The 16,926-nt window shown below is 38.9% G+C and overlaps 1 protein-coding gene across 1 annotated transcript in view; it reads right to left on the reverse strand.

Moving 5' to 3' along the window:
* The window catches only part of Map3k15 (mitogen-activated protein kinase kinase kinase 15), a 108,192-nt gene that overhangs the window by 38,749 nt on the left and 52,517 nt on the right, over positions 1-16,926 (reverse strand). The window contains exons 7-11 of the mRNA XM_013026501.1: positions 11,716-11,886; positions 5,263-5,375; positions 4,909-5,068; positions 2,386-2,536; positions 75-182 (exon numbers count right to left, since the gene is read on the reverse strand). Coding sequence (XP_012881955.1) covers positions 75-182; positions 2,386-2,536; positions 4,909-5,068; positions 5,263-5,375; positions 11,716-11,886 — 703 coding nt within the window. The remainder of the gene's footprint in view (positions 1-74; positions 183-2,385; positions 2,537-4,908; positions 5,069-5,262; positions 5,376-11,715; positions 11,887-16,926) is intronic.

The following is a 16,926-nucleotide window of genomic DNA, read 5'->3' on the forward strand; positions in this document are numbered from 1 at the left end:
ACTGAACTGCTTTGAAATGGAGTCCTTAATGGATAATACAGAAGAAAGAGCTGTAGATAATTTGTCTCTCTTACCATTTCCGTAGGTGAGACATGCCACAAAGAAACCACTCTCTCCTCAACTTCATTGTTGACAGAAACATAAGAAGGCTGGTAAACCTTGGTTGGTTCTATCACCAGAACCTAAAATGTGAACAGATTAATATTACTCCTGGGGATGTGAAATTGGAACCCTGCCCAGTGAGAAAGTGGGAAGATTTGCACTTAACAAACACTTATGGAGGACCAACTATGCCAAGCATGGCTCTAGGGGCCAGGGCTTCAGCAGGGCATACAAGTCACTGCCTATAGGAGGGCTGGGCTCTAATGAGGCAGACACAGCAACCGGGCTGCGAAATTCAGTGCTACGTAACAATTTAAAGAAAATAAGAAAGAAGGGGGAGCATTTTTCCAGACAGATTAAGAAAAGCCTATCTGAGGAGACTATAGAAGAAAGAGGTAGCTTACAAGTTTTGTTTTTGTTTTTAATTTGTACGAGTTCTGGGGCTTGAACTCAGGGCCTGAGTACCATCCCTCAGCTTTTTTTGCTCAAGGCTAGTGCTCTATGACTTTAGCCACAACTCCAGTTTTGAAACTTTTTTTGGGAAGTTTACTGGAGATAAGAGTCTCACGGACTTTCCTGCCTAGGCAGGCTTCAAACCATGATGCTCATATCTCAAGCCTCCTAATAGCTAGAATTATAGGTGTGAGCCAACAGTGCCTTGCTAAGGAAACAATTTTCAAGAGAAATAGAAAGTAAAGTCGATAGTCATCAGGTATAAAGTGTGTGTACATGAAAAGAGATGAAAGGTGAGTGATGTTTTCATTAATAAGGTGTCATTTGGTTAAGAGAGAGGAAGAAAGGGGAGAGAAGGAAGAGAAGGAGGAGGAGGGAAAGAGAGACAAGAGCAGGTAGAAAGATGGAGTGGGTGAGACAGGGATGAGGAGAGAAAAAACAAATCTCCAAAACAAATGAAGCACTATGTTTAAGATTGCTAAACCTGAGTAGAGCTTACACAGAATCTGTTTTGTTACTGGTTTGTACCTTGTAAGTTTTAAGTATTTCATAATTAAAAGGAGATTTTAAAATGTATTACCCAGGAGCAAAATAATTATTATTTTCAACAATTCCATCTTTTATTAGATGTTTACTGAAATTCTTAAAAACTGCATGCTCACAAAATCTTGTGGCATAAATATGAAACAAAATTATTGAAGCATAATTTCCAAAGCATTTAGAAAGCTTAGCAATGACTCCTTATAAGATGATTGTAACATTGAAACAAAAACTCAATGCAAAGCTAAAAGCAATTCTTCCTTTTCAATAAGGTTTTACTATTGATTAGTGCCACTAATCAACATTAAGAGACAAACCAAAGTTTAATACAAGATAGCTTCAGAATGTACTTTTTCACTATGAGTATATTTTTGATCAGTCTTAGAGCTTGAACCCTTTTATTCAAGGCTGAAGTTCCACCATTTGAGCTACTTCTGGCTTGTTTTTGATAGTTTATTGGAGAAAACAGTCTTGTGGGCTTTCCTGCCCAGGCTAGCTTTGAACAGGAATCCTCAGATCTGAGCCTCCTGAGTAGCTAGGCTCATAGGCATGAGCCACTACCACTTGGCTACTACTAGATTTTTAGAGCAGTGTCTCCACCGTGGGCCTATTAACATTTTTGACCGGATAACTCCTTATTATCCTATGCATTGTGGGATGCTTACCGGCCATTCCAGTTGTTCCAGCTAGCAGCACAGCATCTTCTACCCCAGATTTTTTTTTTTTGGGTCCGGTCGTGGGGCCTGAACTCTGGGCCTGGGCACTGTCCCTCAGCTCTTCAGCTCAAGGCCAGCATTCTACCACTTGAGCCACAGCATCACTTCCGGCTTTTTTTTTTTTTTGCCTATGTGGTGCTGAGGAATCGAACCAGGGCCTCATACATGCAAGGCAAGTGCTCTACCACTGAGCCACCTTCCCAGCCCCTTCTACCCCAGTTTTGACAACTCAAAATGTCATAAGACATTACCAAATGTCCCTTGGAGGACAAAATCACTCTTAATTGAGAGCTACTATTTGATATGGCTACTTCCCAAGGAGTTAACACATGGCTTGCTTGGTCTCCATAGGAATCATGGTTATCCTCACATAAATTGTTCTACAATTTTCTTCCTTTCTGAGCATTAATAATCCAATAGCACTAATCCAAATTTCTTTGGTCTAACTTAAAGAATCTGGGGTTAGACACACAGCTCAGTAGTATATTACTTGCCTAGTATGTACAAGGCTCTAGGTTTAATCCCCAGCACCTCAAAACAATCAAACAAATTAACCAGATTTAGAATATCTTACCGGAAATCTGAGTCCATGAGTAATTCCATTGGTTGCTTCAAAAATTATATCTAGCCAGAAGTTAAGTTGTTCCTGCCTGGGGGAATGTTCAGTATTGGATTTTTTATAGCGTTGAATTAATAACAAGTTCTGAACTAATGACCTCAGGTACCTGGAAAAGTCAGAAACCCTATGTTAGTCTTAAAGAAACTGAATTCAGATCTACTAGCTTTTTAAAAGAAACTCACTAAAACTTTTATTTACTTAATTTCATATTATACTATGATTGTCTCAGAAACAATCATTTGTAGCCACACAATGAAAAGAAATCCATACAGTAGGCAAAGTTAGTCCAACAGAATTATAAAGCATGGATTGGCCAACATCAGACCCAATCACAGTGATTGGAAAGCATATGCTAAATGGGTCATGTTACTGTTGTTTTTGTGTTCCAGTCCTGGGGCTTGAATTCAGAGCCTGGGCACTGTTCCAGGCCAAAGGACAGTGCCCAGGTCTAGCATTCTACCCCTTGAGCCATAGCTCCACTTCCAGCTTTTTAACTAGTTTATTGGAGGTAAGAATCTCATGAACGGGCTGGGAAGGTGGCTCAGTGGTAGAGCGCTTGCCTTGCATGCTCGAGGCCCTGGGTTCGATTCCTCAGCACCACATAAGCAAAAAGAAAAAAGCCCAAAGTGGCGCTGTGGCTCAAGTGGTAGAGTGCTAGCCTTGAGCTGAAGAGCTGAGGGACAGCGCCCAGGCCCAGAGTTCAGGCCCCACGACCGGACCCCCCCAAAAAAAAAGAATCTCATGAACTTTTCTGTCCAGGTTGGCTTCAAACCATGATCCTCAGATGTCAGTCTTCTGAGTACCTCTCACAGGTGGGAGCCTCCAGTGCCTGGCTCATATATTAAATGTTTTAAATAACAAAAGCAAGTAGCTTGAAAGTAAAAGTGATTACAAAATGGCAATATTTAAAATCCACTGTCTTTTCTTTAATAAAACTTTTAATTTGAGGTATTTTTAGATTCACATGAAGTTGCAAAGAAAAAATGCTGAGAGAACTCATATGCCCTTGATCTATTTAACCATGATGGCAACATTATAGTACAGTACCACAATTTGGTGTTGCTGTTGATATAAAGTAGAGAACATTTCTATCAGCACAAGTCCCTTATTTGGTCCTCCTATAATCACACCGTCCGTTTGCATCCTCTCCTTTATTCCTACCAATCACAAATGTGAAACTTGTTGTCATATTATTTATTTTATATGATTAGGATCTGACCAGATGGACTTTAGCATTATGAAGTCTTGACTCTGCCTATACCTTTCCTGTCTTTGAGAACTTTCTGAAATATAGCTGCCAGGCAGTGGTATTCCATCCTCTTTTGTACTAAATAGGAATAATCCACTGAATACATTAAAGTATTATATTTGCTCTTTGAAGATGAAGTCTAGAGTTACCAGTGACGGCAGACTAGCCGTAAACTCCAAGCTGACTTGCGTGGGTACTCAGCAGTCCTCAAAATGCTACACATTCCAAAGAAAGTCTGACCTTGACTGGATACTGAAACACTGACTCTAAGACCCTGGAATGTCCTTCCTGCTAAAAGTATAGTACTTTCTAAAAGCCTTGGCCCATGCTAGACAGTTTATGCATACAATATGACTCATGGTGGAAGCTTTGGGCCACATACATTTTGTCAGTTTGACCTCTGGAAAGGCTAGATACTAAGGTATTATGCTCAGCCACAGGCTCATACCTATAATTCTACCTATTCAGGAGGCCAAGATCTGAGGATTGCAGTTGGAAGCCAGCCAGGGCAAGAAAGTCGTGAGACTCTTATCTCCAATTAAGCACCATAAAAGCTAGAAGTGGAGTGGTAGTTCAAGAAGTAAAGCACTAACCTTGAGTTTGCTAAGGGACAGCACCCAGGCCCTGAGTTCAAGACCCAGGACTGGCAAAAAAAAATCAGCTGCTTGAACATTCCATAGCCACCTACTATATTAGATATCTGAGTGTAGCCTCAGCAATATGTGTTTAAATCAACACAAGTGATTCTGATGTATAATAAAGATTGAGAGCCACTGATAAAGAAAAATATCTTGCAACTAGCTTTTCTTATTCTATAATAAAGCATGAACACATGTCTGCATAATGGCTACATCAGAGCTGTGTCATCATTTTATTAACCACACTGTGTGTGGTTTTTGTAAGGGTCATCGTTTTCTTGGTGTGCTTTTTATAGCTCTATCACAGGCTTTCTAAAAGATGCATGGATAAATACCAATACAAATAAATATTTTGCTCTTGAGGAGTTAGACAAGCTGAAGAAAATAACAGGATTGATAGTCTAATTTCAGAGATAGAAAGCACAGGGCCATTATTCTGTGCATGTATGCATCTTTCTCTCCATTTACATGAAAGCAACAAGCCCCTTGGAGCCATTATGTCTTCTCTAACTGCTTTAATGAAGAAGTCAGAAGGAGAAATATGGCAGTTGCTACTCTTTTGTGAAGGTCAGATTTGGAGATGGGACTTACCAGACTGGCGGTTTCAGTTTAAACAATCTCTCTGCTGCCTGGACTGCCTTCCCGATGTCACTGGCCAACATGCTGACAGTGAAGAACTGACCCACATCCCAGTAATTGTTCATTTTCTCCAAGCTCCCTTTTCTTCCCAACAGACTGTTCAGACGAACACCTTAAGAATTTGAATTTTAAACAGTCATGAAGATCTTTCTGTTATACCATGCAAGCCTTTAAGTGGAAGATAAGCAGATGTTTTATTTGGGCTGCTGTCTAGAAAGTAACTCTTCCTTTTGAAAAATATTCATAAATTTAATGTTAAGTTAGTGTGACCAAAGTACGAACATTGGCAATAATGAACAGTGTTACCTATTTTCCTCAGTTCAATGGAAGTTTCAAACTGTTGACCAGCAACTATCAGCAAAACTGCAAGGTTAATTCCTGAATAAAGGGAAGACTGGAGTTCAAATCCTTTGCGATACCTGTAATTACAAAACCATCAAATTTTTATCAGATTTTATTGTATTACAATGTATAGATAACAGTACAAAATGTATAGATAATGGTACAAACTATCTTCTCATGAGCATATATATTACTCTAATTTATTTATTTTATTTATTTATTTATTTTTGGTCTGGTTGTGGGGCCTGAACTCTGGGCCTGGGCACTGTCCCTCAGCTCTTCAGCTCAAGGCTAGTGCTCTACCATTTGAGCCACAGTACCACTTCCGGCTTTTTTCTTTTTGCTTATGGGGTGCTGAGGAATCGAACCCAGGGCTTCATGCATGCAAGGCAAGTGCTGGAGTGCGTGTGTGTGTGTGTGTGTGTGTGCATGCGGGCGTGCGTGTGCGTGTGTGTGTGTGTGTGCATACTCATGCTAGAACTGGGGTTTGAACCCAGGGGCCTTGTACTTTAACTTGGCTTTTTCACTCAAGGCTGGTACTCTAACATTTGAGTCACACTCCGCTTCTGGCTTTTTGGTGGGTAATTGGAGATAAAAATCTCACAGACCTGGGTACCAGTGGCTCATGCCTATAATCCTAACTACTAAGGAGACAGATCTGAGGATCACGGTTCAAAGCCAGCCCAGGCAGGAAAGTCCATGAGACTCTTATCTCCAATAAACCACCAGAAAACTGGAAGTGGCGCTGTGGCTGAAGTGGTAGAGCACTTGAGCTGAAGAGCTGAGGGACAGCATCCAGGCCCAGAGTTCAAACTCCACAACCTACCAAAAAAAGTCTCACAGATTTTTCTGCCTGGGCTCGCTTTGAACCATAAACCTCAGATCTTAGCTTCCTGAGTGGCTAGGATTATAGGTAGGGGCTACCAGAACGTGGATCAAATAACTTTTTAACAAAATGTTGTAATAGAAATATTTCAGAATATTTTAAAACACTAGGGAGTTTTATATTCTTTTTATAAGGCTTATATTTTTATTAGAAAAGCCATAATAAATATATATAGAAATCATATTGAAGCATACAAGAGACTTTTAAAGTATAATCCTACTCCCAAAAGATAGCCATAGCTTTATGTGCAATTCCCATTTTAAAATTTAGACTACTAACAACCCTAATGCCCCACAATAGATATGTGGATCCAGAAAACGTGATACTATATACAATGGAATTTTACACAGCCATTAAAAAGAATAAAATAATGTCATTTGGAGGGAAATGGATGGAACTCAAACAAATGGTGTTAAGCAAAGGAAGCCAAGATCAGAGAGACAAATGTCCCATGTTCTCTCTGATATGTGGAAGTTAGATCTAAAACACACTGGAATATGACAAATTACACAGGCTTTAAGATATTCACATGAGGATAGTCTTAGGAGAGAATCACGAAGATACAATACCCAAGTGCCTCTTCATATGTATATAAAATATACATACTGAAATAAACTCCAAAGATACCAAACCAAGGACTTTTTTTTCTTAATTTGTTTTTTCTCTCTGATGATTCTATATCCTTTACCTTTATATACAGTGTATTCACATGCATATCTGTGGAGGGTGAGAGGAGGGCACAGAATCTGAGGAAAAAAGGGTGAAAAGTGTAGCAGTGGAGCACAAGGGACATTGACGAAAGAGAACTATACAACTCATAGGTAGAGATGGAAGGGAGGAACTGCGAGAGAATGAGGGAACAAATGACACATGAAAATGTAATTCCTGTCTCTGCATATCACTTCTGTAATAAAAGTAAATTAATTTAAAATTTTAGACTACTGTTGCACAGTGAATATTTTTATTACACAGAAATGGCATCAATCATTCTCTTTTTGCATGCCATTTGTGTGCTTGCTTATAGCACAATGTGAAATCAGTTCTTCATGCAGGAAGCCATAATTCTAGCATCTCAGACCTCAAATACTTATCTGAGCAGTGGCATATAAGGTGAAAGGGGTAGAGATATATCACATTAGGATAAAGAATAAAATACAAAACAGGGAACATGGGCTAGGTATGATGGTACATGTACATAATACTAGCAATCAGAAGACAGGCAGAAGGATCACAAGTTCTAGTCCAGGCTGGACTACACAAGGAGATCCTGTCTCAAAAACAAAATCTAAAACAAAACAAACCAAAAACTCCCTCAAATCTAGGAGTGTCATTTTTATACAAAAAGCTTACAGGTTCATTTTAACTCTCAATTCTTTCCTACACATAAAAATTTCTCCTCCATGAGGAAGTATGACTATTATGTTAAGAAAAAATTAAGTCAATTAAGTCAATTAAGTAATACCTATAATTGACACTGTTAGAACTAAGGACTTGCAAGCCAGGAGTAATTTATTATGCATTTGACAAGAGAATTCTACAATAAAATATTAGTTCTTGAGGGGAAAAGTTAAGTCAGCTAACATGTGGCTTTATGAACTTTGGAGTATAACACAAATACCATCCAGCAGATCAGAGGACAAACCTCCCCCTCCCACACCCATATAGTATGTTCTGAGAATGCTTTATCATAATGGATTTTTTTCATTTTTCCACAATGAAAAGCTATACTGAACGGTGCTGCCTGGGCTTCTAACCATGTCTTCTCACAAAACTTTCAGAATCAAGAAGTTTTGGGCCAAGAAACAAAAGCAAAATTGCTCTACTCCCCAGTGGATTTGGATGAAAACTGGTAACAAAATCAGGTATAACTTCAAGAGAAGACACTGGAAAAGAACCAAGCTGGGTCTATAAAGAATTGTACCAGATGCCCACATATTTATGCTCTACCATGAACCAGTCAAGCTGAAATGACAATACTGCCTGGATTGACAGGCATTTTTTAAACTGTTTTTTCTTTAAGAATGGGCATAGTAATAAATATGTAAAAACTTACACTTGAAAGAAAAGTTATACTGAGAAGGCAAAGGATGTTCTTCTCCATAAGTCACACAGTACTCATTCAGGGGCAGAAATCATGTCAACTGCAACAGGATTACAGTACTAGATTTGCCATTAACCATCCTTATAAACTTGGATCACCCACCCACCTCCTTGGGCTGCATACTCCACATCTGTATTCCAGAGGGTATCATCCAGAGCAAATGTGTTATAATCAAAAGGCAAAGCTATCTTTGTTCCCCATACCTACCACCACTACCTTCTGAGTAGGTGGAGAGAAATTCCTATGATTTGTATGAAGGAGCTGTAGATAGTGATTTCCTGACCTGGATGTTGAATTCTTGGCCACTCAAATGGGAACATAGCTTACTACTTTAGCTCTATCAAACAGACTTCCATTCAAAACTCTGAGTGCCTTGTTTCTATCATACAGTGATTAGGTACTACTAGATAATAAATAAGAATAAAAGAAGGTCCTAGTTTTCCAAGAACATATACTATGAAGGAAGGGATAAGGCACACACACAATGAGGGAAAATACCCAGAAGAATGAGAGAAGGACAAAACCACAAAAATCCAAATACAGAGAAGTTCACAGGGAGACCCTAAATATAGGAGATATAAAAACTCTAGAAAGTGGAGACGTGACATGAAGATGGTCAGAAATGTACTAACAATGATGTGGAAAAAGAAGCTGTGATAAAAATAATGACATGAGCTGCACTTTGGGAAATCCTAAGGAACTATAGTTTAGTCAAACACATACCAAGTAGTAGAAGACAGGGCTGAAGGTATATTGTAGAACATTTTCAAAGCATTTTCAAAAAATGGTGATCTCAAAGTCTGACTTTCATATAATAGGGAATGGAGCTCCATGTGGAATTTTGATTTTTTTGGAGGAACAAACTGTAAATCTATGAAGAATGGACTGAAGAGACACCAAACAGAGAGACTATGTGGGATACTATTAGAACATCTCTAGTAAGAAAGTAAGAGATGGCAGTGACTAGGGCAGGTGGTGGTAATGAGAAAAGATTGGAAAGGAGTAAGGGAAGAGTCACAGAAAGGCTAGAAGTGGGCACTGACTATATGGGGAGTCAGATGAGTTACAGGAAGCAAGCATTAACTGAATGTTTAAGCCTGGGCAGGTAAACAGTGGTAGCTAGAAAGCAAGGTATTGGAAACTCTGCCATGTGGAGAGGAGGAAATGACTTCAGTTTTCAACACTGTGACTCTTCAATACCCATATCATTTGAGGTATAACCAGTGGGCAAAGAGGAGGGCTATGTAGCACCACAACGTAGTAGAGAGTTTGGGCTACAGATATCCTGGTAAGGGTACCAAGGCATCAGACTAGCCAGAAAACATGTGTGGCTAGACAAAGGGTGGCAGAGGACAGAGTGTCATGCTTGGAAGAAGAGGAAGGTGGAGGGCGAGGAGAGGAGGCAGAAGGAGAAGAGGGCAAGAGGGAGGAGTGCAAACAATTATAACTGAGAGCCAAAAAAGAGTAATGTCAAGAGCTTTTCTGAGAGAAACGGCTCCATTATCAAATCATATCCTATCTATATATTCATATGTATATATATGATAAGATATACATAATATATAAGATATATATATATGAGATATGGTGTATATATATATATATATATATATAATCATTTTCATCACTAATATCCTGGTTCAGGTCACCAGCAACACTGAATTACTGCCATAGTCTCTGCTTCTTGTTCTTGCTCCTGTGGCAGACAGTTTAATGGACAAAAATTTCTTTCATCTCAATATAACTTTGAAGTTCTAATCATACAGAGATGGAGTGTATTAATCTATTCTTTCACTTGGGCAGGTCATGTGACTCAATTTGATCAATAGCATGTAACAGAAGTAACTTCATGTGAGTTCTTAAGCCTATGTCCCAGAAGAAGCCTGCTGGCTCCAACCTTCACACTCTGGTACCAGGAAATAAAGCTGGTCGACTGGGACCTGAATCATATCACCAGTCAATACCAACTGCCAAATGTTATTATATAAGGCCATCTTGGATCTTCTAAGCTCTGCTTTCTCCTCTAGCTGATAGCAGCTTTCAGAGTGAGCTTGGACAAAGCCAGAAGAGGAACTGCTTGGAAACTCCACAGAATCATGAGAAACTATGGTTTGAAGTCATTGACTTTTAGGGTTGTTAGGCAGCAGGCCATAGCTGAGACATTTTAAAGACATACTTTGCACAACAGTGAGACTATTCCTACTAAAATGAGTGGCAGATACTATCAATCCTCTGCTCAGAGTCCTCCAGAGATGGTTCCTTCCTGCTCAAGAGCAAAAAGATGTTTCTTCCCTCCTGTCTCAAGCTATCTTCCTTCACATCCTTTGCATAATCCTTACCTTTCACACTTTTTCCTTGGATTCTGTCTCTGCTGTTTTCTCTGTCTAGAACGTCTGCAAGGCTCACTACTTCATTAACTTTATTATTATTGTTGTTGTTGTTGTTGTTGTACTGGTCCTGGGGCTTGAACTCAGGGCCTGGATGCTGTCCCCTAGCTTTTTCACTGAAGCCTGGATCTCTATAATTTGAGCTATACCTCTGCTTTGGGCTTTTTTTGGTGGTTAACTGGCAATAGAAGTCTCAAGGACTTTCCTGCCTGGGCTGGGTTCAAACTGCCATGAACCACTGGTGCCCAGCTTAAACTTTATATTTGTATTCACTTTTACTGACCACCTGTTTAAAATTGCTCTCTGTCTGCTTAACTGCTCTCCATAAGCCTGATCATAAGCCGAAATTCTTTTGCTTTAAAAAAATAATTTTGGGCTGGGAAGGTGACTCAGTGGTAGAGTGCTTGCCTTGCATGCCTGAGGCCCTGGGTTCGATTCCTCAGTACCACATAAGCAAAAAGAAAAAAGCCGGAAGTGGCATTGTGGCTCAAGTGGTAGAGTGCTAGCCTTGAGCTGAAGAGCTGAGGGACAGTGCCCAGGCCCAGAGTTCAGGCCCCATGACTGGACCCAAAAAATAATAATTTTATTGTTATTCTTAAGGTATAGAGGGGCTATCATTTCATAAGAAATTCTATAAATTTTACATTCTTTGCTTGTCTGATTTTCCTCACCAGCAGTGTAAGGGGTCTCTAAGACTGTTAAGACTCCTGGCCCCATCTAGAAAATTCTCTGGCCCAGAGAAAGCCCTCAATAAACATTTGTTGAATGAATGAAGGAAGGAATGAGCAACTCACTGGAAAGACAATGCCCCAAAGGTGGTAGACAAGATTCTTGAAGGGGTAGCTGAGAGGGATCATGCTAAGTCTCTATCCTGCCTCATACATGAGTAAACATGGAAGTGTGAATAGCAACAAACCCTGGTTTTCATGGTTTTTCTCTCAGAAAGGGGGATCTGGAAATTCCTCGAACACATTTATTGTAATTTTTCACTAGGGAAAAATCTTGTGTGCTCAGTCTCTGTGATTCTGTTATTTGCTATTTACCATTCAATGGCACTGTCTCGGCTTTCATAATCTTCATAGTCGGAATCCAGGAAGATGTCCTTGTAGATCCTTCCACACAGGCAGAACATGTCAGGGGCTGGGTGATCACAGCTCTGTAGAATCTGGAGCATGACCTGAAGAGCCTTCTCCCGGTCACCTTCAGTATTTCTCCTGAAAGATACATGGTATGAGACAATAAACATCGGAATCAAGACCAATATATATATACATATACATATACTTATACATATGTATTTGTTCTGTGCAAATACTGGCTAAAAGGCTCTACTCTACCAGGAAAAGTTTCCAAATAAGATTTCCCTTTTCATTTTCAAATGTAGCAAGTGTTGAAGATCTGTGCCAGTAAATCTCATATATGTGTTCTCAGTACCTATCTGATTTTATTTTTAACAAACATATCATAAAAATGATAAATTAGACAGGAAAGGGAAAGTGATATAACAAAAGACTTGAAAATCATAACAACCATGTAAATAACATGTAATAACATGTAATAACTCATGTAAAATAAATGAAAAAAAGAAAAATAAGTCGGGCTGGGAAGGTGGCTCAGTGGTAGAGCGCTTGCCTTGCATGCATGCGGCCCTGTTTGATTCCTCAGCACCACATAAGCAAAAAGAAAAAAGCCAGAAGTGGCACTGTGGCTCAAGTGGTAGAGAGTTAGCCTTGAGCTGAAGAGCTGAGGGACAGTGCCCAGGCCCAGAGTTCAGGCCCCACGACCGGAACACCCCCCCAAAAAAGAAAAAGAAGTGAAAAAGGGGGAAATATAAACACTGACATTGAGGAACTATCATTAATTTTTAGGTTTGATACCATAGCTGTGATTGCTTTATAAAATTGTCTAACTTTTAGAGCGACATACTGAAATATCTATGACTCATAATGAATCTATTGCTGGAGTATGAGGGCAAAGAAGCAATGAGGGAAACAATGACATGAAGTGATAATTATCCAAGTGAACATGAGTACATGGAGGTCATTAGTTATAGCAGTAGTTAGTGGTATGTGTCAACTTGAATAGGCTAATGGATGCCAAGATAGTTGTTAAATATTTTTTCTGAACACATCTATGAAATTCACATTAAATCATTAGACTAAGATTTTTCTTCCGCCAATGTAGGCTGGTACCATCTAAATCACTGAGACCCAAAGGCTGCATTTTTCTACTCTTTCTTCTCTCTCTCTCCCTTTCCTTATCCCCCTTCTCCATTTCTTCTGTGTCCCCCTCTCTTTTCCCCCACCCCCACTTTTCCTCCTTTCTTCCTCCTCCTCTCTCCTTGAGGTTAGATATCCATCTTCTCTTGTCTCTACCCTGAGATACTAAAGCTGCTGGTACCAGGCTTTCAGACTCTAGGACTCAAACCAATGTCACCCCAAGTTCTCAGGACTTTGGACTCAGACTGAAGTGTACCACTGGACTGCCTGGGTCTCCAACTTGTACTCATGAGACTTTTCAGCCTCCATAATGGCATAAACCAATTTCATAATTACTTCTTATATCTCTCTGTATTCTACTGATCTCTGTTACAAAGAAACATACTTACAATTACACTATTTTCTACTTTTAAATATATTTGAAAATTTACATGACAAAACAAAAAATTTAATAGGCACCATCCTGACTCAACAATCCTCCTTCTAGAATCTGTAAAATTGAATTTTTTTTGTAGCACTGGGGTTGGAACTCAGGGCCTGGCATTTGTTAGGCAGGAACTTTTACCACTTGAGACACACACACATAGCCCGTATTACTTTCATTGTGTTCTTCTGGATAGTGCTCATGTTTTTGCTCAGAGCTAGTCTCAAATCATGAACTTCCTAGACATCCTCCCACACAGCTGGTAACTTACGGGCATACCACCACATCTGCCTTGTTGGTTGAAATAAAGTTTTGCTAACTGTTTGCGCAGGATGATCTAGAGCCATCCATAATTCTTTACATCTCCACCTCTGAAGTAGCTGGAATTACAGTTATATGCACCATGCATGATCTAGAGATATTTTTCCAATTTTTAACAAAATGTTTGTTATGGCACTTTCTTGCAAAAGTGAGGAACTGGATATAATTAACAGGAAAATATCAACACATGTGTTTCGTAACAACCAGACTATGGGATACAATGCAGCCCTTAGAAAGGAGATACATATGTGATTATATAGAACAATATCCATTACATTATATGAAAAAAGGACTTTTGAACTAAGTAAATATGATCCTATAATTTGCAATAAATACTCATACACATACATTTATGTACATAGACAAAAGTCGGGAAGAATACATATTAAAATGCTCAGAAATACCACTTTGTATATCCTAATATATACAAAGTGGTCCTATGCATATGCTGCTAATAACTACTCTAATAACTAAATGAAGAAATTATCCATTTTAATTTCTCGGTAATTATACCATAGAATTTCTTATACTTTCTTTCCTGAAGACATGTACTTTAAAAATCTACAGCATCATTCAAGAAGACAAGAGTAGTACCTAAAACAGACTTTCTCAACCAGGGCTCCACAATAGAATTAAACCCTGACATTTTATTTGATTATTTAAGTGACTATTATCTTAATTCTTCAAAGATGTCACATGGCTAGCCCCATTCTTCATACAAGAGAAGTTTGTTCATTTTACACAATGGTTGCCATAGGGCATTAGAGCTTAATTCTCTTGTTGGAAGTCAGTTCTGGCTGAGAAGGGCTAATCTAGACACTTGGCATCCTTCTAGAAGCTTGCAATAATTAAGGCTGTATTTTGACTCTAGCTTTTTCCATTTTCTACTTTGGTTCATTAGCTGTATAAAGAATATTTCATTGTGATATTTGCATCTACATATACAGTGTACCCCCTCAATCTCATTCCTTCTACACTGCTCCACTTTCCCTTTCTCTATTAAAAATTAACTTGCATAACGTATATAAGGAATTTCATTGTTACAATGTGCTCCCATCAATCTCACCCCCTCTATCATTCTTCCTTCCCCTCTCCCCACTTCCCCAAATAATTTCAATAGGTTTCCTTGTTCATTTTCATAGTCACAAGCAATCTTTTTTTACTCCACATTTCTTAAAACTATTTTGAAAAGTTTCACTTTTCTATATTTTTGTCTGTCATGGGGCTTGAACTCTGGGCCTGGGTGCTGAGTCTCAGCTCTTCAGCTCAAGGCAAGCACTCTACCACTTGAGCCACAACGCTACTTCCAGTTTTCTGGTGGTTCATTGGAGATAAGAGTCTCATGGACTTTCTTGCCCAGGCTGGCTTTGAACCGCGATCCTCAGATCTCAGCCTCCTGTGTAGCTAGGATTACAGGTATGAGCCACCAGTGCCCAGCTTCACTGTTCTATTTTTTTATAGATGTAAACAAACAACTTCAGCCATATTTATCCTTACTCACTTTTTTCATTAGCCTTCCCCTATCCCACTGCTACCCTTCCCTCCACAAGACTTTCCTGTCATTCATTTTTTAGTACATATTAATTGTACCAAGGGAACTGCTTGGATATAGCTGATCTTTTCTCTCTGTCATATAGAACCTAACCAGCCTAAAAACCAGATAATCTTATTGCATAGCCTACTCATGATATTCTTTAATTTTTCCTTTTTTTTGCCAGTCCTGGAGCTTGAAGTTGGCCTGGGTACTGTCCCTGAGCATTTTTGCTTATGGCTAATGCTCTACCAGTTGAGCTGCAGCTCCACTTGTGGCTTTTTTTTTCCTATAGTAACTGGCAATAAGATTTCAGAGTTTCCCAGCCCAGGATGGCTTTGAATTCTGATCCTCAGTTCTCAGCCTCCTGAGTAGCTATGATTATAGACATGAGCCACAGGTGCCTGGCTTTATTATTTAATTTTTCAAAAGCTAACAGATTTCAACCCAACTCAAATTTACTAAAATTTTCAAATGATTTCTAATGTCTGTGGTAAGAATACAAAAAAAGATTGAAACTTTAATGATGTACAAAATTCATATATCTGTTACCAGTCAACTTTTGAAGTGTGAATTATTCAGGATTGTGCTAAGAATGTGCTTAACTCACTTAAATGTTTAATTATTGGTGTGAGTTCAAGTTGTGCCTTTTTCTGCTCTTTTATATGGACCATCAAAATTTCCCTTAAGGATTGGAGGTGCAGTTCAGTGATAGGGTGCCAGCCTACCAAGCATGAGGCCTTGAGTTCACATCCCAGGATGGCTAAGAAAAAACAATTGTGATGGAGAATGAATATAGTCAAAATACTTCTAGTTTGCTGACACTGATTTGGGAAAAAGGGAGACAAGAAAATAATAGAGGAGGTAAGTCCGACCAAGGAACATTTTATATATATGGACATAACAAAATGAAATCCCCCTTTAGAAATAATTGAGACTAATAAAAATGTAAAAAGAGATTTCCTTTAAACCATTTCATTAGCTTAAGACTTGTTACACAAAAGAAAAGGTCTTTTGAGTATACGTAAAATGAGGTAAAAATCAAATACCTGAAAAAAAAAAGAAAAGCAAAGAGATTTTCAGCCTAAAAGCCACTTTAAGACAGGTGCTAAATAGCTAATCCTTTTAGTGGTTAATAATCAGCTCTCAGGTCTGCTCATCATTTTCAGAGCCAAGCCTATACGTAAAAACTCTTGTGTTTATTCAGTCAGCAGCATCTGTTTCTAACAATAAGGCCATTTCACACTGAAGAGAAATGATGACAGTGAATCTGAGCCTTGGCTGTATATTCCAATCACATAGGAACCAGAAGCAACCCAAAACTAATTAAACACAAATCCCTAGAGATAGGACTGACACACTCATGCTACTCACCTTTCACAATCTGCATAATTTCTAAAACCACCTGAACACTTCTTAATCCTTGTTCTATTGTACCTATGGCTGCATTTGATCTATCAGCACACATGACAACTCTGTATTCCTTTTTCTTTGGGTTACCTTGTTCATTTGACTTTCAGGACACCACATCTGTCTTATTTTCTTCCTATTGTAGTCCAATTTTTTCTGGTTTCTATTTATCACTCTGATCTTTTTAACTTTGGAGTATCAATAGATACATTCTTAGATCTTTCCTCTTTACTAATAACTTGACCCCGTGGTGCTACCATCTACTACCATGACACTTTAAATCATCTGTATTTTGATGACCCCCAAATATCTATCTCTATCCCAAGTCTCTCTCCTTAACTTCAGACTT

Source organism: Dipodomys ordii, unplaced genomic scaffold, assembly GCF_000151885.1.
Source record: "Dipodomys ordii isolate 6190 unplaced genomic scaffold, Dord_2.0 Scaffold94, whole genome shotgun sequence".
Taxonomy (NCBI): domain Eukaryota; kingdom Metazoa; phylum Chordata; class Mammalia; order Rodentia; family Heteromyidae; genus Dipodomys; species Dipodomys ordii.